Source organism: Borostomias antarcticus (genome assembly GCF_949987555.1).
Source record: "Borostomias antarcticus genome assembly, chromosome: 33".
NCBI lineage: Eukaryota > Metazoa > Chordata > Actinopteri > Stomiiformes > Stomiidae > Borostomias > Borostomias antarcticus.
In genome coordinates, this window is record NC_140266.1 from 2825445 (window position 1) to 2843821 (window position 18377).

The 18377-nt window shown below is 47.1% G+C and overlaps 1 protein-coding gene across 1 annotated transcript; it reads right to left on the reverse strand.

Moving 5' to 3' along the window:
• Positions 1–218: 218 nt before the first annotated feature.
• On the reverse strand, positions 219–18002 carry slc6a11b (solute carrier family 6 member 11b; the record flags this gene model as incomplete). Its single annotated transcript, XM_084460784.1, has 14 exons — positions 219–365; positions 1593–1763; positions 1974–2074; positions 2489–2591; positions 3516–3653; positions 3817–3929; positions 4442–4566; positions 4883–4986; positions 10651–10785; positions 15027–15159; positions 16587–16668; positions 16905–17045; positions 17184–17318; positions 17786–18002. The coding sequence occupies 14 exons, from the start codon at positions 18000–18002 to the stop codon at positions 219–221; spliced, it is 1845 nt and encodes a 614-aa protein (XP_084316910.1).
• Between the last annotated feature and the right edge of the window lie 375 nt (positions 18003–18377).

Consider the following 18377-nt stretch of genomic DNA (forward strand, 5'->3'; position numbering starts at 1 on the left):
TATTGACATGATACCAGCACTTCTTCGTCCGTCATTATAAGCTTTTAAATATTAATGGTTAAACGGTTATAGTCGCGAGGTTAACGTAAAAATGAATGTGTTATCAAAGTCTGTGCAAACAGAAGCAAGACTACAATCATGTGATAGCATTTCTTTTTTTTTTTTACAAAAAACACTCTGAGTCGTTTGTCTTGTGAGGCTCGCTGCTCGGTGGCCGATTAAAAATGCGTCTCCTTTTCCGTGATGGTCGAGAGCTTCCCATCGCCCTTCAGTTTGGCGTCGTTGATGGCGTAGGGACTTATGACCCCTCCCAGCTTCCCTCTCATCTTCAGGTCCGGGCTGGGCGTGGTCAGCTTTTTGAGCCTCTGTACCGATAGAGACAGGGGGGTTGCGTGGTCAGCCTTAGTTCAGTCGGTAATAATCGCAAATTCATTCGGAATCAAATGAAAATGGGTACATTTTAGTCTGGGCAGTGCTCTGCTCAAAGGGGGTGGGGCCTATTTTACAGAACAACAATAAAAGGCAAGGAGCCTATAGGTCACAACCCCCCCTGGCAGACAGAAACGGTCAGTACAGCTAGCGCTACGGCAGCAACACAGTACGAAAAGTGCAGGAGGAGCATGGGGGGGCGCTGGGCCAAAGCAATATCCATTAAAAGCACAGCAGCATAACATATATGAATCAGCGTGTGCGTATGTGTGTGTGTGTGTTTGTGCGTGTTTGTGTGTGTGAAGTAGCCACCATATGAGATTGATGTAGCACACCTCAAGTCTTGATTGTGGCTCGTCTCCGGCTTACCGTCTGACGCACGCAATCAATGCTGCCACATTGAGTTTACCGAACTTCCTGGACATAGCTAGGCTCTATTTGTAGAGCACACCACAATCATTGCCTACCATTTTACCCTTGAGCGAGGTACTTAAAGGGATAATGTGCTATTTTGGACATTAAGCCCTATTTGTGGTCTGTCTGTCTACCATGAACCTGAAACATACGTGTGTATACCTGAAATATACGGGTGTAATCTTACCTAATCTTATCTCAGTATGCTCTCCTGTGAAATGTATTGCAATTCGAATATTTTTACATGTTTGGCATGGCTTGGACATAAGCATTCCCCTAGCGCTCGTTTTCACTGTTCCCACAGAGGACTATGTGCAAGTCAAGCCAAACACCAAAAAATATTCGGATTGTGATACATAGAGCATACCGAGACTGGTAAGATTACACCCTGTGCTTCCCATCTTAGAAAAGCACATTTATTGTAGTTTTTCCAGCGCATTTACGGGTGCCCCATTGACTTCCATAGTAGCCCCAGGGAGAGCCTGCATAAAACTGCAGCTAGCTCAACACTGGAACGATCAGTGAAATTATGGTCTCTATGTTTCAGGTTCATGGTAGACAGATCACAAATATGGCTTAATGTTCAAAATAGCACACTACCCCTTTAACCCCAATTAGCTCAAATACATTGTGAGCTGCTTTGGATAAAAGTGTCTGTTGAATAGCCAAATTGTAATGCAGTAGAAAAGCCGATTTAGCCTAGACAAGACGAGTTAGGGTTAAGGGTTAGAGTGGCTGTAAAGTTGTACCTCTGAGAAGGTGCCCTCCGTCTTCCACATCTGGATGATGATACCCAGTGGGATGCAGACCATGGAGGACATCGCCATCATCCAGCCGATGCCGTAGCCCCAGTCAGGGTAGGTGTACACGTTGTTGTACTTCAGAGGCTTGTACTTGATCAGGAAGAACAAGAAGATCGCCTACGGACACACAACCATCCAGGGTTAGGCAGGTTTATATACACAGACTTAGACTGCGGAGAATGTACTTTCATCAACTAAGTACTACTAAGTACTAAGTACATCTCGTCAACTACATAACGGTTTGATTTCCCCACATGTCAGTCTTTCTTTCGACCTAATTTAGTTGTCTAGACTAGATGTTGTTGTTGTTATTTATGGTCCACTCACAGCGCAGATGCCTGGGGTCAGGATCATCCAGCACCACTTGATGAAGAAGACAGGCTTGTACCCAATCATGTCCTCGATATTCAGATAAAACCTGTCACTTCCTGGAACAGAACATGCAAGGTCATCAAACATGTGAAGTCATCAACACGTCCAAACATTAAAGTGAGCCATAGAAAATCTAAAACATTGGCAAATAAGCATTAATGTCCCATACAATAGCGCTAATCGTCACCACCTACCTGTGTTAGCTACTGTAAAGCCAACTGCCAACCTACACAGCACAGTATATTAGAAGTATATATACTCTATCAGCTTATGTGATGAATGTGTGTTGGAGGCTCATCTCCAGTAGGTGGCACAGATGTACAGTAGAACCAATATTCTAGTCGGGAAGCTACTGTACGCCACGTGCCACTGCTCACAACTAATCTAGAGAGTGTAGCTCTCACACTGTAAGGCAGATGTCTTTAAAGGACCCGTCATAGTCAAACAGCTGAGAGAAAATGGCTTCTTACCGTAGATCCAGCCTATGCATATGGACTCAAAGATCGCCACGAACAGCAAGCACATCCCACTGGCTGCGTACGAGTCAAACAGTTGGAACACGTACATACCACCCTGGCAAGACAAGAGAGATGGCCGAGTTGAACGTGACAACAATGGGTCACCCCTGTCATCTCTAGGGCCACACCACCGCTTCCCATAACACAGAGCATTGCTACAGTAACACAAAGAACTGTGAGGCACCCCCCCCCACCTCAAAAAAAATACTCTGCCCAGTTTGCCAAAGGTTTAAACACCGGTGAGAAATACAATTAGGAAATCAGGGTTCAGCTACATCAGTGTGTCAGGCTGCAATGGCTGCTGGGTTATCATACCTTCCTGGGAGTGGAAGAGATTCCATTGGATGAGCAGCCTTAGTTGCGAGCCACTGAGCCACTGAACCACTGTAAGTCTCAAATATGGACACTACGACTCAGGGGACCGTTTGTACCGTGACATCATTCCACAGTCAGCAGAATGGGAGATTTATTCGTGGCTGATCGTTTAGTTGGAGGAACCCACCAGAAAGAGCCTTTAGTAGGGTGAAATTCGGCTCAGATACTGCGGTGCAGCTACTGTACACCTTTTCCGATACTGTAGGACTTGTCGCACCACGTGGGTCAGTGTAGCCTGCTGTACTGCAGTTGAAAAGTATGCTTTTTTCAGGGAGTATTAAAAAGCCAGGAAAGTACAGTATAAAGAAGGAAGCGACCGATCTCACACGAGGCTCACGAGGGAGCAGCTTCCACACGCCAGCGTTCACTCCCAGTGCAGCAGTAGCTCTTAAACAATGACATTTTTGGGACGATTCATACTTCTAAGTTCGGACACAGACGGGGGGGGGGGGGCACGGCTTTTCAGAGCGACGATGATGTTCAGGCTCAAACGGTAAGACGACTACGGACGTTCCCCGAGAGGTGTTCAGTTTGTACACTACGACCTGTCGAAGGCGTAGACGCAGCAGAAAGACGGATGATGAATGCTGAATCCCCATCGTACCTCCGTCAGCATGATGAGTCCTATTAAGAAGGAGACGACCGACATGCCCAGGATGAGCAGCTCGCGGCGGTATCCTCTCCTGAAGGTGTCTGGGTACATGTCCACCACGGCGGTCACCAGGCTCTCCACACACACGAACTACACACACGGCACGGACGTAACACCACATTAAATCACTATATTATTTGGCAGCCGGTGTTGAGTTACAGTCGGTCAAAAGAGATACAAAAGATCAAGAAAAGTGGGTCAAGATCCAATGTGCCCAATGTCCGCCCCTGCCTCAAACTCCGCCCCCTCTCACCTGACTGTCCAGACCCAGAAAGATGAGCATCATGAAGAAGAGAAACGCCCACAAAGGTGACAGAGGCATCATGGTCACAGCTTTAGGATAGGCTATGAAGGCAAGGCCTGGGCCTGCAGGACACACACACACACACACACACACACACACACACACACACACACACACACACACACACACACACACACACACACACACACACACACAAAGCATTAGTGTTTATGTTGACCTACAGATGGAAATTAACTAGTAGCTAAATCTGGTACACTGTATCTCTACTCCTTGTCTGATTCATGTTTTTGTATATTTAACTGACAGCTTCAACTCATAAACATCCCGTCTAAACAGAATTTTCCTCAGCGTGCGTAAGAGCGGCATGCTGGCTGAGATGAGACTCCATGTCCCGACTGTGTGACACTAAAACAAAAATCTTTAAAAACGCCTAGCTCGGTCACACTCGGCTCTGCTAAATAATCCAGGTCCGACGTGAATAAGTCATACAGCCGTAGTCATACAGCCATAGTGGCCTCAGGGCTTCCACGGGGGGGGGGGGGGGGGCGTTACGTAACACCCATTCCCATCACATTGTCCATCCCGACGGGGCATACGGGCGGTCGATTCTCACCGGATTCTGCCACCGCTTCGATGGGCACTCCCTGTTCTAACGCCATGAATCCCAGCACGGAGAAGATGGCGAAGCCGGCCACGAAGCTGGTCCCGCTGTTCAGACAGCACAGCATGAGGCAGTCCCTGAGAGGGCGGAGAAACACACAGCAGCTGTTACCCAAGATCCTCCATTTCTCCCTCCCCGGTTTCACACCAGGCTGCTTTATTCTAATCCGGGAGATGTTGTGTAGTTGTTTCTTATTCATATATAGCAGAGAGAGAAGGAGTGCTGACTGAGATTAAGGTACAGAGGGATTCAAATCCAACCAATGGGGTTGATGCAGCATGAACTCGGGACAACTTAGCACCTTAGCGGTACCGCCACTAGACCGAACCTACCGCCACTAGACCGGACCCAGGCACGGTTTCAGAACCGCGGGTGGGCGTGTCCTGAACTCACCGGTAGCAGTTGTTGTCGTAGGCGTTGTAGCTCCCCAGGGCCGTCAGGCAGCCCAGACAGATGGCATAGGAAAAGAAGATCTGAGTTCCGGCGTCCACCCATACCTGGGGGACGAGACGCACACACACACACACACACATCAAACACACACGCGCACACGCATGCACGGCTCAGACACACCTCGAGACGTTCACGCCAGATCTAAGACCAAAAATTCAGAGTTCAAGGGTGTGAAATACTTGAGACGTCTTGGGTTCAGAATCAGAGCTTTCACTTTGAGAACTCTGGAGATCTAAATGCAGTAGGTAAATACAGTAGAGCAGGCATTCCCAAACTGTGAGGCGGGCCTCCCCTGGGGGGCCCCAAAGAAATTCAGGGGAGGCGCGGGGGGATGGTTAGAAAAAAAAAAGAAGGAAAAACTTCTTCTTTTTTTTTTTTTTTATGTCTGGTTTTTATGAATGAAACGTGATTTTAAAGGCCAGAAGATCTAAATAAATAATGGGAGAGACGTATACTACATTTGTGGATAGTGCAGAGAGAGCCTCCCCCCCGCAGGCATGAATGTATTGTGCGAAAACATCATAACGTTAACTAGCAGCAGGTGCCACCGAGCTAACTTAGCTGTGTAACGTTATGGGCTAGCTAACGCTGCCTTGCAAAATGGACAAATTTGGGGCGTTGGGGGGGGGCGCGGGTGTGTCACTGTTTTCAGAAGGGAGGTCCACATTGATGGAGTTTGGGAACCCATGCAGTAGATCGATAAAATACCTTTACATGCCCCTCTTACTTCTCCTCCCTCTAAGCACCGTGACTGCAAAGTGCACCCGTTATGAAAGCCAACTTCATTCTGCAGTTATGCAACAGCTCAGTGTCAGAAGCGCCCCTCTCTACGTGACAGATGAACTGCATAAATCATGAATACAACCCCTAAAAGTAGACACAAAGTGCTCCGTAGCGTGTTCATATTCTAGATCTCTGCCCCGGTGTGTCTGGTGTTGAGAGGAGCTACTGTACAAGAGCTCCCCGAACACAAAACCCGAGTTCAGTCAATTCCACACAATCCGTTTCCAGGGTAACCCTTCAATATGAAAAGTCTTGGCTTTAATGAGTACCTAATTAGAGTTATAAGGAGGTTATATTAACATATTAACACTAAATGGATTGTATTGCAAAGTGACCACACTGTACAAGTATACTGATATTTAAGTAATTCTGTAAACATGCAGTACAGTCTGCTATTAATGACTTTGGGGACAGACAGTCTACAGTCCTGTGCTGAAGACCTACGCATGTGCTTCAACGATTAGTCTCAGCGAGGAAACGTTGTGACCAAGTTTTAAGCCCGGCCCAGTGAGCGGGCACCACAGAACCCACCCTTAACGCAACGCACCTCTTTGAAACGCTCTCACATAACCATTGAGCCACTAATCTCATTTACTGGGGAAACAATTGACAACTCACAGTTTTCGCTCCCCCCAGAGAGTTGCCAGGGTAACTCCGCTGACCTCACAAACCCAGACCCATCTCCCTCTCCAAGAACATCCTTTCTATGGCGATGTTCATTAATGTTCTTTTCATTTCCCACATGACTGCTGTTGGTGCTTTCTCCCGGCCTGGAGGAAACCTAGGTCCGGAGAATCGCTTGTTGATGTTGTGTCTGATTGGGATGGCCTGTGTTTGGTCATGTTGGGACTGCAGGAGGGAACCTTACATGCATAGTGGGCTGACTCTTTTTATATATCAGAGCACATTATTTGATCTAACGTTGTCCCTCAACACACGCACGCACACACACAGACACAGACACACACACACACACACACACACACACAGACACGCACACATGCATGCATGCACACATGCACGCACGCATGCACGCACGCACACACATACACACACACACACACACACACAGTGGGAAATAGGTCTCCTAGATAGGTCTCCCATTTGTCCTTCCTAGTTTTCCGACCAGGCTGCTGTGTAGTTGGAAGTGCTGCCTAGGCCAACCTGCCAAGGTTACTAGTCATACAGTATTTACAGTATCTATATGACCTAGAGTGACTGAGGGGAGAGAAGGGCTAGGAAAAGGAGGTAGGAAAGGTATGAGGAGGAGAGATAGAATATATAGGATAAGTGAGGAGGAGAGGGAGGGTAGGGAGGAGGAGGGGGTGGGAGAGGGGAGGTATGGTGGGAGAGGGAGGGTATGGAGTCAGGGAGAGGGAGGAGCAGAGGGTGGGAGAGGGAGGAGGAGAGGGAGGGAGAGATGGAGGAGGAGAGGGCGGGAGAGGGAGGAGGAGAGGGAGGGAGAGATGGAGGAGGAGAGGGAGGTAGAGATGGAGGAGGAGAGGGTGGGAGAGGGGGGGAGAGGGAGGGTACGGAGGGAGGTAGAGGGAGGAGGAGAGGGGGGAGAGGGAGGGTAGGGAGGGAGGTAGAGGGAGGAGGAGAGGGGGGAGAGGGAGGGTAGGGAGGGAGGTAGAGGGAGGAGGAGAGGGGGGAGAGGGAGGGTAGGGAGGGAGGAGGAGAGGGGGGAGAGGGAGGGTAGGGAGGTAGAGGGAGGAGGAGAGGGGGGGAGTAGTGTTTCAGGTGGATCACCACTGAGGAGCCTTCCCAAGTCGAACCACCACCAGATCAGGGAACGGAATCAACCGGAACAGAGTCAAACCACCCTGAGCCTGCAGGCTGAACTGCAGCAAGCGATCGATGCGTGCATGAAAAGTCCCGAGCCAAAGGAGAAGTGTGGGAATGACATGGCGGCAGAATATCCTGTATCCTGTCAAAGGAATATGCGCTCTTCAAGGCAACACAAGTGTGCCCCAAAAATCTGCAGCTGCTCTACGCAGCTCTTGGCACTAACCCTAACCCTCTGGAATATGTAGAGAGTGGGTCGTATGCCCACCTCCCTTGTTCTCTTTAAAGTGCATTGTGTTGCATCTGGGTATGAAATGCGCTATACAAATAAAGCTTTGGTTGATTGATTGATTGATTGATTCAGCCAACGTCTGTAGAAGCCGTCTCAGTGTGCGGACAGTTCGTCACTAAGCTTAGAAACCGGCTGAGCGACCGCTCCATCAATGCTCTTTGCTTCCTCAAGTCCCACTTTATCAAACAGAAGAAAGTGAAATAGCCTAATCGAGATGGGATAGGAATTTGGTTCATTTAAATGTTTAAATGTTGTTTAGGCTTAGGCCTAGTGTAGCATACAATGTAAGCGCAAAGGATTTTTTTTCACATAGCTTTCTTTTAATTTAAAAAAAGAGAGGGAGGGAGAGGGAGGAGGAGAGGGGGTGAGAGGGAGGAGGAGAGGGTGGGAGAGGGGAGGTAAGGGCGGGAGAGGGAGGAGGAGAGGGAGGGAGAGAGAGGAGGAGAGGGCGGGAGAGAGAGGAGGAGAGGGAGGGAGAGGGAGGAGGAGAGGGGGGGAGAGGGAGGAGGAGAGGGCGGGAGAGGGGAGGTATGGTGGGAGAGGGAGAGTAGGGATGGAGGGAGGGAGGAGGAGAGGGCGGGAGAGAGAGGAAGAGAAGGAGGGAGAGGGAGGAGGAGGGGGGAGAGGGAGGAGGAGAGGGTGGGAGAGGGGAGGTATGGTGGGAGAGGGAGTGTAGGGAGGGGGGAGAGGGAGGAGGTGATGGTAGCTGATGGGGGGGGGGGGGGGGGGTCACACACAGCCACACGGACTGGAGAACAAACCCCTGATTGTCCCTCCGCAGGCTAATTAAGCATTAGTGTCAGAGGAATGTCCTCTGCCAAACAGCAGCTCTTTATCTCTCACTTTTTCTCCTTCTCTAGTTCTCTCTCTCTTTCTCTCCATCCTTCTCTCACACCCTTTTAGGCTTTTCTGTAAACGGCTCCTTCTGTAACCTCGCTCCTTCTCAAATCCCTCTCCTTCTCCTGTCTTACTGAGAAACATTGATCAATCTGCAACAAGTGAAACATCGATGTTTCAAGAGGCATATTTCTAGTCAAATAACTAAACATTGTCAGTGTTCCACATGATTGTCAATGTTTTACCGTACTTACAGTAATTATGACATTATACAGCACATTTTGTCTCATCATGGAGATAATTCACGTCAGCAGAATTTATTAAAAAATGACAGGTTTTCGTGACATTTCAGTCACATGACCATTACACTGAACGTGACGTCATCCCTCCCTCGTCTGTGAGATGCTCGACCCTCCTGGCGGCGTTAGCCCATCACTGTTGCCTAGCGACCTCAGGTCAAGCATTCTGTTTCCTCCAGACTTCCTTCCGCTGCTGCAGCCAGACACTCTGACTCACCGTCTGATTTCATCCCTGCATCGTCTCTGCCTCATCCGTACATCGTCCCTGCCTCCTCCCTGCATCGTCCCTGCCTCATCCCAGCATCATCCCTTCTTCATCCCTGCATCATCCCTGCCTCCTCCCTGCATCATCCCTGCCTCGTCCCTGCATCATCCCTGCATCATCCCTGCTTCATCCCTGCCTCCTCCCTGCATCATCCCTGCCTCCTCCCTGCATCATCCCTGCCTCCTCCCTGCATCATCCCTGCATCATCCCTGCATCATCCCTGCATCATCCCTGCATCATCCCTGCTTCATCCCAGCATCATCCCTGAATCATCCCTGCCTCGTCCCTGCTTCATCCCTGCCTCCTCCCTGCATCATCCCTTCTTCATCCCTGCATCATCCCTGCCTCGTCCCTGCATCATCCCTGCCTCGTCCCTGCATCATCCCTGAATCATCCCTGCCTCGTCCCTGCATCATCCCTGCCTCGTCCCTGCATCATCCCTGAATCATCCCTGCCTCGTCCCTGCATCATCCCTGCCTTGTCCCTGCATCATCCCTGCATCATCCCTACTTCAATCCGCCTCTTCCCTGCCTCATCCTCAGCAGCACCTGCACTCAGCTCAACGCCATCATCTGCTCCTTCCGTCAGCCAACACTGACCGTCCTGATAACCCGGCCAGACTGAGGTGGACTGAGTGAGGCACACAACACAACACAACACAACACAACACAACACAACACAACACAACACAACACACACAACACAACACAACACAACACAACACAACACAACACACACAACACAACACACACAACACACACAACACAACACAACACAACACAACACAACACAACACAACACAACACACACAACACAACACAACACACACAACACAACACACACAACACAACACAACACAAAACACACAACACAACACACACAACACAACACAACACAACACAACACAACACAAAACACACAACACAACACAACACACACAACACAACACAACACACACAACACAACACAACACAAAACACACAACACAACACACACAACACAACACAACACAACACAACACAACACAACACAACACACAACATTATATTACAGGACACAAGCAGGCTCACTGGCACTGTAGACCTGAGCTGACTGGTATTGTAGACTGAACCAACTGGTATTGTAGACCTGAGCTGACAGGTACTGTAGACCTGAACTGACTGGTATTGTAGACTGAACTGACTGGTACTGTAGACCTGAGCTGACTTGTACTGTAGACTGAACCAACTGGTATTGTAGACTGAACCAACTGGTATTGTAGACTGAACCAACTGGTATTGTAGACTGAACCAACTGGTATTGTAGACCACTGACTGGTATTGTAGACTGAACCAACTGGTATTGTAGACCACTGACTGGTATTGTAGACCTGAGCTGACTGGCTCAACCCTCGGAGGTCGGTCAGCAGCTCTGCGCCGCGGGACGCTAGGGCGGCAGGAAGGCCTACCTGAGGGTCAGAGAGGCGGGAGATGTCAGGGTAGAGGTAGAACTTGATCCCGTCGTAGGCCCCCGGCAGCGTCACGCCTCGGATCAGCAGGATGAGCAGCATGGCGTAGGGGAAGGTGGCGGTCACGTACACCACCTGCACACAGGGAGAGAAAATCACTGGATCTGCATCACGGTTTTACTGACAACTTTGGTCACACGCCAGTTTGGGTCCGGGTCTTCAGGTTGATATACAGATTCTCAAAGTGTTACAAATTAGCATGCTCATTCAAGACACCTGGATCAACAGACTCCCTTAAATGAGAAAACGCTCGGTCGGTCGGTGTCTGTCTGTGGCACGATTATGTTGAGCACCAGGCGACATTGACATTCTGCAGGTTGTGTTGGTCAGGACCCAAGGCAGTACAGCGTTGAGTGTTGTAATATTTTGCCCTGCGGCAGTTATTACTTTATTCATGAATTAATGAATAAAATTAATAAAACCCGTCTCTTCCGTCATCTTGGATCACACACCTCTTGCAGGATATTTGCCAAGCTGCAACAAAACGCCATTGGACCTTAGTACACCGCCTAGCATCCAGAGGGCGCTGTGGAAGTGTAGTGCAGGACAGTAAGCATTTGTATCTTAGGCTTCCTGTGCGGTGTTGGTGATGTACATATTGATGTACATATTCACGAGAATAAATGAAACAAGTTGTAAAATTATTTGGGGGCCAATATCTCTAGCTAGCTACGTAACGTAATGACCTTTATGTGCCACAGTCTCATAATGAACCAAAAATACTTTTAATTTCACTCTCAGTCAGATAGCCATGATGCAATTTTCAATATAGGCCTTACTCTATTTACTTAAGCTAAAAACAGTAGCATGTTAAGGTAATCTACAGAAGAAGACAACAAACCCGATTCAGTTGATTTATCTGGACGTTCTATCAGGTTTGTACACATTGTATAACTGAGTATCTAAAAGGGTTATTTAGAGTTAAAGCTACATGAGATAACTCGGCATTTTGGCGGCCCCTCTGGTCATGATAAAATCGGCACTGCGTTTTAAGAACCACACTTCCTACAATCCCCCACTCACTCGCTGTAATAATGGGGAAAAATATGATAACAAATGCACGTGGAGCAGACTGGATTAGAAGTTTGTAACTATTTCAAAGGACTTTCTGGAAGGATGGCTTAAATGCAGGTAAATACCAGTCTTCTTTCTTTTATGTGCATGTAGATTTCATTTCGCGGGCGAATCGTTTGTTGTCTTCCTGATATTGTGACACGCAAAATGCGTCACTTCCATTTCCACCACAAGATTTCCCGTACAGCCAGTACACCATAATTGTAAAATAATAAATTCCAGGCTCATGCAGTCTCATGTCACGAAAATGATTTGGGGTCTTGCTAAGGCCAATTAATAAACTAATAGCAAGTAAGTAGCAAATAAGTAGCAAGTAAATTACTTTTATTCCTGTATTCTATTTGTCCTGCTTTTTGTTTAAATGTCTATAATGACTTGATTTTTGTTTTAATGCTTTTAATTTGTCCTGCCTTTTGTTTTAAATGTCTTTAATGTCTTGCTTTTTGTTTTAATGCTTTTAATGTCTCATGTAAAGCACCTTGAATTGCCCTGTGGCTGAAATGTGCTATATAAATAAACTTGCCTTGCCTTGCCTTGCCTTGCCTAAAGGTGGATATTGAACTATAAAACGTTATCTCATTGAGCTTTAAAGGGATCAATAGTTATGTTGCAGGCTACTGCAGCTAACCTAACCTACGATAGCCTTACTGCTATTGTTAGCAATGCTACTGCTTAACATGATAGCCATGCTAGCTGTTAGCAAGCTAAGATCAAAGATTGGGCTGTGTTATGCTAACGTTATGTTATCTACAGTTAAGTAGAGTTGTAAGAGATTATTTCAGGTATGTGTTTCGGTATGTGTCTTGAAAGAAAAATAGGTTGTGACGGCTGGATTCGTTTCGGTTTGTGGTGTAACGCTGGAGAAGCAGCTCAGGGGTTAAAGAAATGCTCGAAGTCTTGACACTGTGCCAAGCGGGCAGGTTTCAGCTCTGAAAAGCCTAATTGAGGGCAGATTGAAAGAGCGATTCTCTGGGGGAAGGAAGAGGCTGTGAGCTGTGAGCCAGAGGTTTGGCGAGAGAGAGAGCACTCAGCAGAACACAACCCTGTCTCCATTCCAACACTGCACAGAGCGAGGGGGACGAAAATAGAGCCGAGAGGCTGTTGTGAAACTGTCAACATGATGTTGGCTGTCTCGACCCGGACCAGCCCCCCACAGGCCAGCAGGACCAGCATCCTCTGGGAGATGGGAGAGATATTTCACTTTCTGCTGGGTGTCATGGACCATCAAGTAGAGTACAGAGTCAGAGCCTGCTCCTCAAATACAGCAGAGCTGCCTGCCTCACACAGCAGCTTAGCTAGCCCCACTGTAGCTAGCTGGTTTTATTAGCGCCAAAACGTTTCGATCGAGCTATTCTCTGTCTACAGAAATTAACATTTCGAGGTTCTTTCAATCCCGAGAACGACGTCTCTCTGGGGCAGTAGCATCCCTGTTGCCTTGGCATCGAGTGAAGACCAATTGAGGACAAGACAGGGTCTGGATTGAAAAGCCCCTCTGGCCAGTCCCCCCCCCCCCCCCACAACCCAAGAGGGAGGGGCCCAGCTGAGTGATGTTGGCAGTGTGGGAAAATGTGCTGCCCACCACCTCCCAATCTCGGAGATCCTCTCAGGTGACCCTGTTAATTAGACGGCACCTCAAACAGCGTCTCCATGAATGGACGTAAAAGGAGGCCGGTTTTGTTGTGGGACAAAATCTTTAGTGTCCACTCTGGGACTTCAAAGATGGGGCCTGTTAATTAAAGCACCACCGTCCACTTCATTTTAATTAGAACGCAGCAGCAGACAGTTACAGACCCGCTAAAAGTGACTTAAGAATCTGGTTAAAGATGGATATCATTATACATATTATTCATATTCATATTCATTATTCGTTTTTTCCCACTGTTAAAAAAAATTTAACTACCAACTCAGTTAAGGAACAATTAGAAAACATTATGGCCAAAAAAGACATTACCAAGGCAACACAGACAAGACAAATTGGTAAGACTGAATCACCCCAAAACTAAACTGATTTAATCCTAGAGTGGCCTAGCGAGTGAGAGCGGGAAGGCTTGTATTCTGCACGATCAAATTAGTCTAATAAAACGACTACACATCCGAAACCATGGCTATCCCTCTCACACCCCAGTGTGCCAAGACCACCGCTCCCCTCTCAGTAGCGTGCACGCGGTTAAGGAAATGAAAAAGCCCATATTTAATCACCCCATGAGCCTCTGATACTCCCAGACCCCGTCCAACTCACCACGGGGGTGGCGTTTAAGCCATCCCGAGTTTACTGATCAAACTCCCCCCGCCATAAATCTAGCAGTGGGTTTTATGTGAGAATCCTTCACAAACAGGCCCACAAAAGCAAACAGCTTAGCAAATGACCTGAATGCTCTGGGTTCTGTATAGGGGTGAGACAGAGAAGAAAGCACCTCGCTAGCAGCAGTAATTCCCCCTAGCGGGGTAGAGGGGAGGGATGGCGAGGGAACTCTGCATGCTCCTCATGATCGCTCCACTTTCCTCCAGTGAATGCAGAAATCAATCTTGGACTGACTGCTAAAGCCTTGGCCATGAAGGAGTATTCTTCCTCGTTACTTCGTGTCCTAACAAAAGCCTACTTCAGGAGATATAGGCATCTCTGCTTACTCCTTTTTTCCGGTTCTGTACAATGTGAGCCCATTAATTTTTCCTCACACATCTCTCTCCCTTTCTCTCCCTGCTCATTCTGGCTCATTGAATCTTTAAGACTTTCTTAAAGACCGCTAAGTGAGAAGCGTCCAGAGAGGAGGCTAGCGATAGAAGTCTGGCTGTTGGCAGCGGCTCCGGGGCCATTATAATGAAAAGTATTCTGGGTAAAGAGGCAGAGAGGTAGAGGAAAACCAGAGGCCCCTTTTTTAATTCGGAAACACAGGAAGAATACACAGAGCTTTCTTTAAGGAGTTGTTTTGAACGCGAGAAGTATTTTAGACCGCAACATTGCCAGTGTTACGTTTTGTCCGATACCATTGTGCGCTGTCTTCCTACACACACACACGCACGCACGCACAACAACGTAACTTGTGAGATCAGATTCATCGCACACAGAGATCACTGTATTATATTCGAGAGCCACAGACTGTATAGAGCATGTGTGTGTTTGACAAAAATATACCTGTAGCTTTTTTTTCCTATTTTAGGAATAGATTTTATGTTCTGAACATCTTATACCATATATATTCAAGGTATACCATGTAAGGCTATATCCAAGAAAAATGTGTTACCTTTCCTGTTGACTTGGGGCCTTTCCATATGCAGAAGTAGCATATGAACCATGCCAAGGCCAGACATAGGGCAAGTTCCCAGCGTAACTTCCCTATGTGCTCAATCCCACTGGATATGTTGAGAACTCTACGTCTGTCGGGGGAAAACACATCATGTCAAAAGACAGTTTGCTTACTGACGATCACAAAATATACACACGGTGAAGCTAGAACATAATATTTCAATTACTTTTCAGGTTTCACTGAAACATGACCAGGCAACAGCACGCTACGAGGGGAGAGCCCAGAACAACTTGCCACAAAGTTGACCCCGACACTTCATACTCCATTGATCATTTCTGACATGTGCTTGGTTGTGTTCCCGTAGTCTGGGCCAGGCTATTCCTTTCATTAATGGACAGAGGGCGCGGGACCGCTTCTAGCCAGGCCACTGCTGCTGGGGGCCCTGCCTGGTAACCACTGATCCCAGGCCAGAACCACACATCCTCCCAGAATAACAAGTACCACTGTCATCCATGCTCTTTTTCTGAAACACCTCACATGCATTAATGTGCGCTGAATACAGGACATTCACTTCCGAAAACTGTTTAGCAATACTCTGCACCTGCAAAACTGTGTGCTGTTAGATGTGATCAAAACATCAGTGTGATCAGTAACTGGATATAGTATTAATAGGCTATTACTGACTACATATAAATAGAACTAAACCTGTCTTATGTTTCAGCTTGAGGAATATACAGTATAAGCATTTGGCCTTGTTCATACTGGTCAGTAATTGTTGCCAGCATCATGGTGGTGCTCTAGTGGTCATTTCCCTTATGCCCGCCTCTGGCAGTTGTACAGGAAGTGCACAGCATCACACGCTCACAAGGCCAAATTTGTGTCCACAGCATCTCTAGCTGTGCAACTGCCCCTTTGCAGCTTGTAAACAGACAAATGAAAAAGGATGACAAATTGTCAGGGTTGAGGTTAGGGGCTGGGTGTTGGCAAGACCCTCCCGATACAGTACGTACCATGATACATGGGTCATGATATGATTGGACTTTATCACAATACATTGTGTTACGATATGATACGATGCATATTGCGATACTCAACATAGTTGACTGAAAATGTAAAAATACAGCTGAAAATACAGCTCCGCCCCCCCGCGCCCACTCCCTGGAGGTAATCCGGAGGGAATGTGAGGACATTTTAAATCCATTTAAAACATGATTAATGTAGCGATGATTGAATTCCATCCTTTCATATTGTTCTGTATTTTTTCCTTGAGCTAAAAAAAAAAAGTTTTTTTAGCAGAAAATCTCTACAGTATCACGGGGGGGAAAAAAATATTGCGATGTATTGCTGTATCGATTTTATTACACAACCCTAGTTAAGGTTACAGCATGTCAATTCGCAGGGTTAGGCTAGGGCAAAGCACTATTCATTAGGGGACAATTTTATCATTCAATTCTAATCCAATTAAAATGTTGCTGTGTATTTACTGAGTTTTTTTATCCACAAACAGAGGGACATGCAGAGTTCAGCCACACTATAACAAATACTGTATGCACTTACTCCCAGAACTCAATCACCGGCGACGTCGCGTTGGGGTTGGTGAAGTTGGTGCTATTCGCTCCACGGAAATCAACACAATTCTCTACGCAAATAAAGATAAATATATTCAAATAAGTATAATGAATAAAAGTCATATTTTGCTCCATTATTTACGGTACAGGGACATGTAAGTGTGCTCAGCTATCAATATACAGCATAGCTATTTTAGTTAGGCATGAGTCATACTCTTAATGAACTCTATACAGTAGTTACTGTATGTATACACCTGAGTCTATGAAATCCCTATACATGTTGCTGAACTTGAGAAAGCTCTCTCACCTGTGTTCCACTCATGGCCACATGCAGCCCAGGGTAGCTCGGTAGTGAAACAGTTGAAAAGGTAGAAGATAGCCCAGGCCAATATGACCACATAATACACATTCAGATGTGCTGCTATGACTTGAGTCGCGTATCCGATACCTGAGGAAGGGACAGTCTCGTGAGATTGGACTGATGTCTGGACAACACAGGTCGAGCTAAAAATCACGGTTCAGTATCATTTCAACTTCCCGAGAGGTCATTTGAAGGTGGAGATGAAGGTGTGACCACGTGCATTACCCTCAAAAAGTGGACAGACTTTCCTCCAGCATGTGATGCCGCCCTCGCTGGTGAACTGGCCCAACGCCGTCTCCAGGAAGAAGACCGGGATGCCGCAGCATATGAAGAAGATGACATACGGCACGAAGAAAGCACCTGTGAAAGGGGACGAGACGACGATTGATTCCTCACTATCAAATCAGATTCCCTCTCAGTGTCTTTGCAGACTTTCAGCAGGAATCGGTTGTTCACTAGAGTTGAATATCCTGGCTTTTAATGAATTACTGATTCCGCAGTCACAGAGGAACTAAAGAAGAAGAAGTAAACATTATGCTAGTGCTACAGTGCTATAGTAGGCCTATGAGTTGGGCTAGGAGCAGTTTAGACTTTTACCTACAGTAGGCCTACTACAGGTAGAAAAGTGTGTAGCATTATTTAAAGTAGCATACAAGGAGAGATAGATGAGGCTCTGTTGTTGTTGTGGTTCTTGTTGTTGTTGTCGTTGAGTTTGTTGTTGCTGCTGCTGCAGTAGATGGTTGTGATAGCCACTAAAAATGTTCAATATACTGTAGGTGTAAGAATACCACAGAACGGTACGCCGTGTCAAACAGCATGAATCTTACCTCCTCCATTTTTATAGCACAGGTAAGGAAACCTCCACACGTTGCCAAGTCCGATGATCTCCCCGGCAACAGACAGAACAAACTCGATCTTGTTATTCCAGTGACCCCTCTCGTTCACCTCCTTCTTGTCTTTGCTGGGCACCACGCTGGAAGCCTCCGGGTCCAGGGCGTCCTCGGGTTTTCCATTTATAATGGGAATAGTCTTTTCGGCTGTCATGACGTTTTAACAGCTTGAAACAAATCACACACCTCTGGTTGAGATTATAGCCCGCGCCAATACTATGAAGCATACCCATTAGCATTGCTAGAATAGCAGCCTGGTTCATTCATCTTAAGCCTCTGGAGGCAGGGACAGAGAGACCATCTCAGGGGGGTCATTTAGGGGAAATGCATGCACATGAATAGATTGCTGTTAGTAGTAATCGTAAGAGAGGCATCCATTTTTGGGTTCAACTGCTATCAAACTCCGTCAATGTAACCTCTGTTATCGTCTGAATTATGATGTCATTGACAGTACTGTAGTGAAAGGCACTTGTTGATCATAAGAAGACTTAGATGCTGATCATAAGAAGACTTAGATGCAGGTAATCAT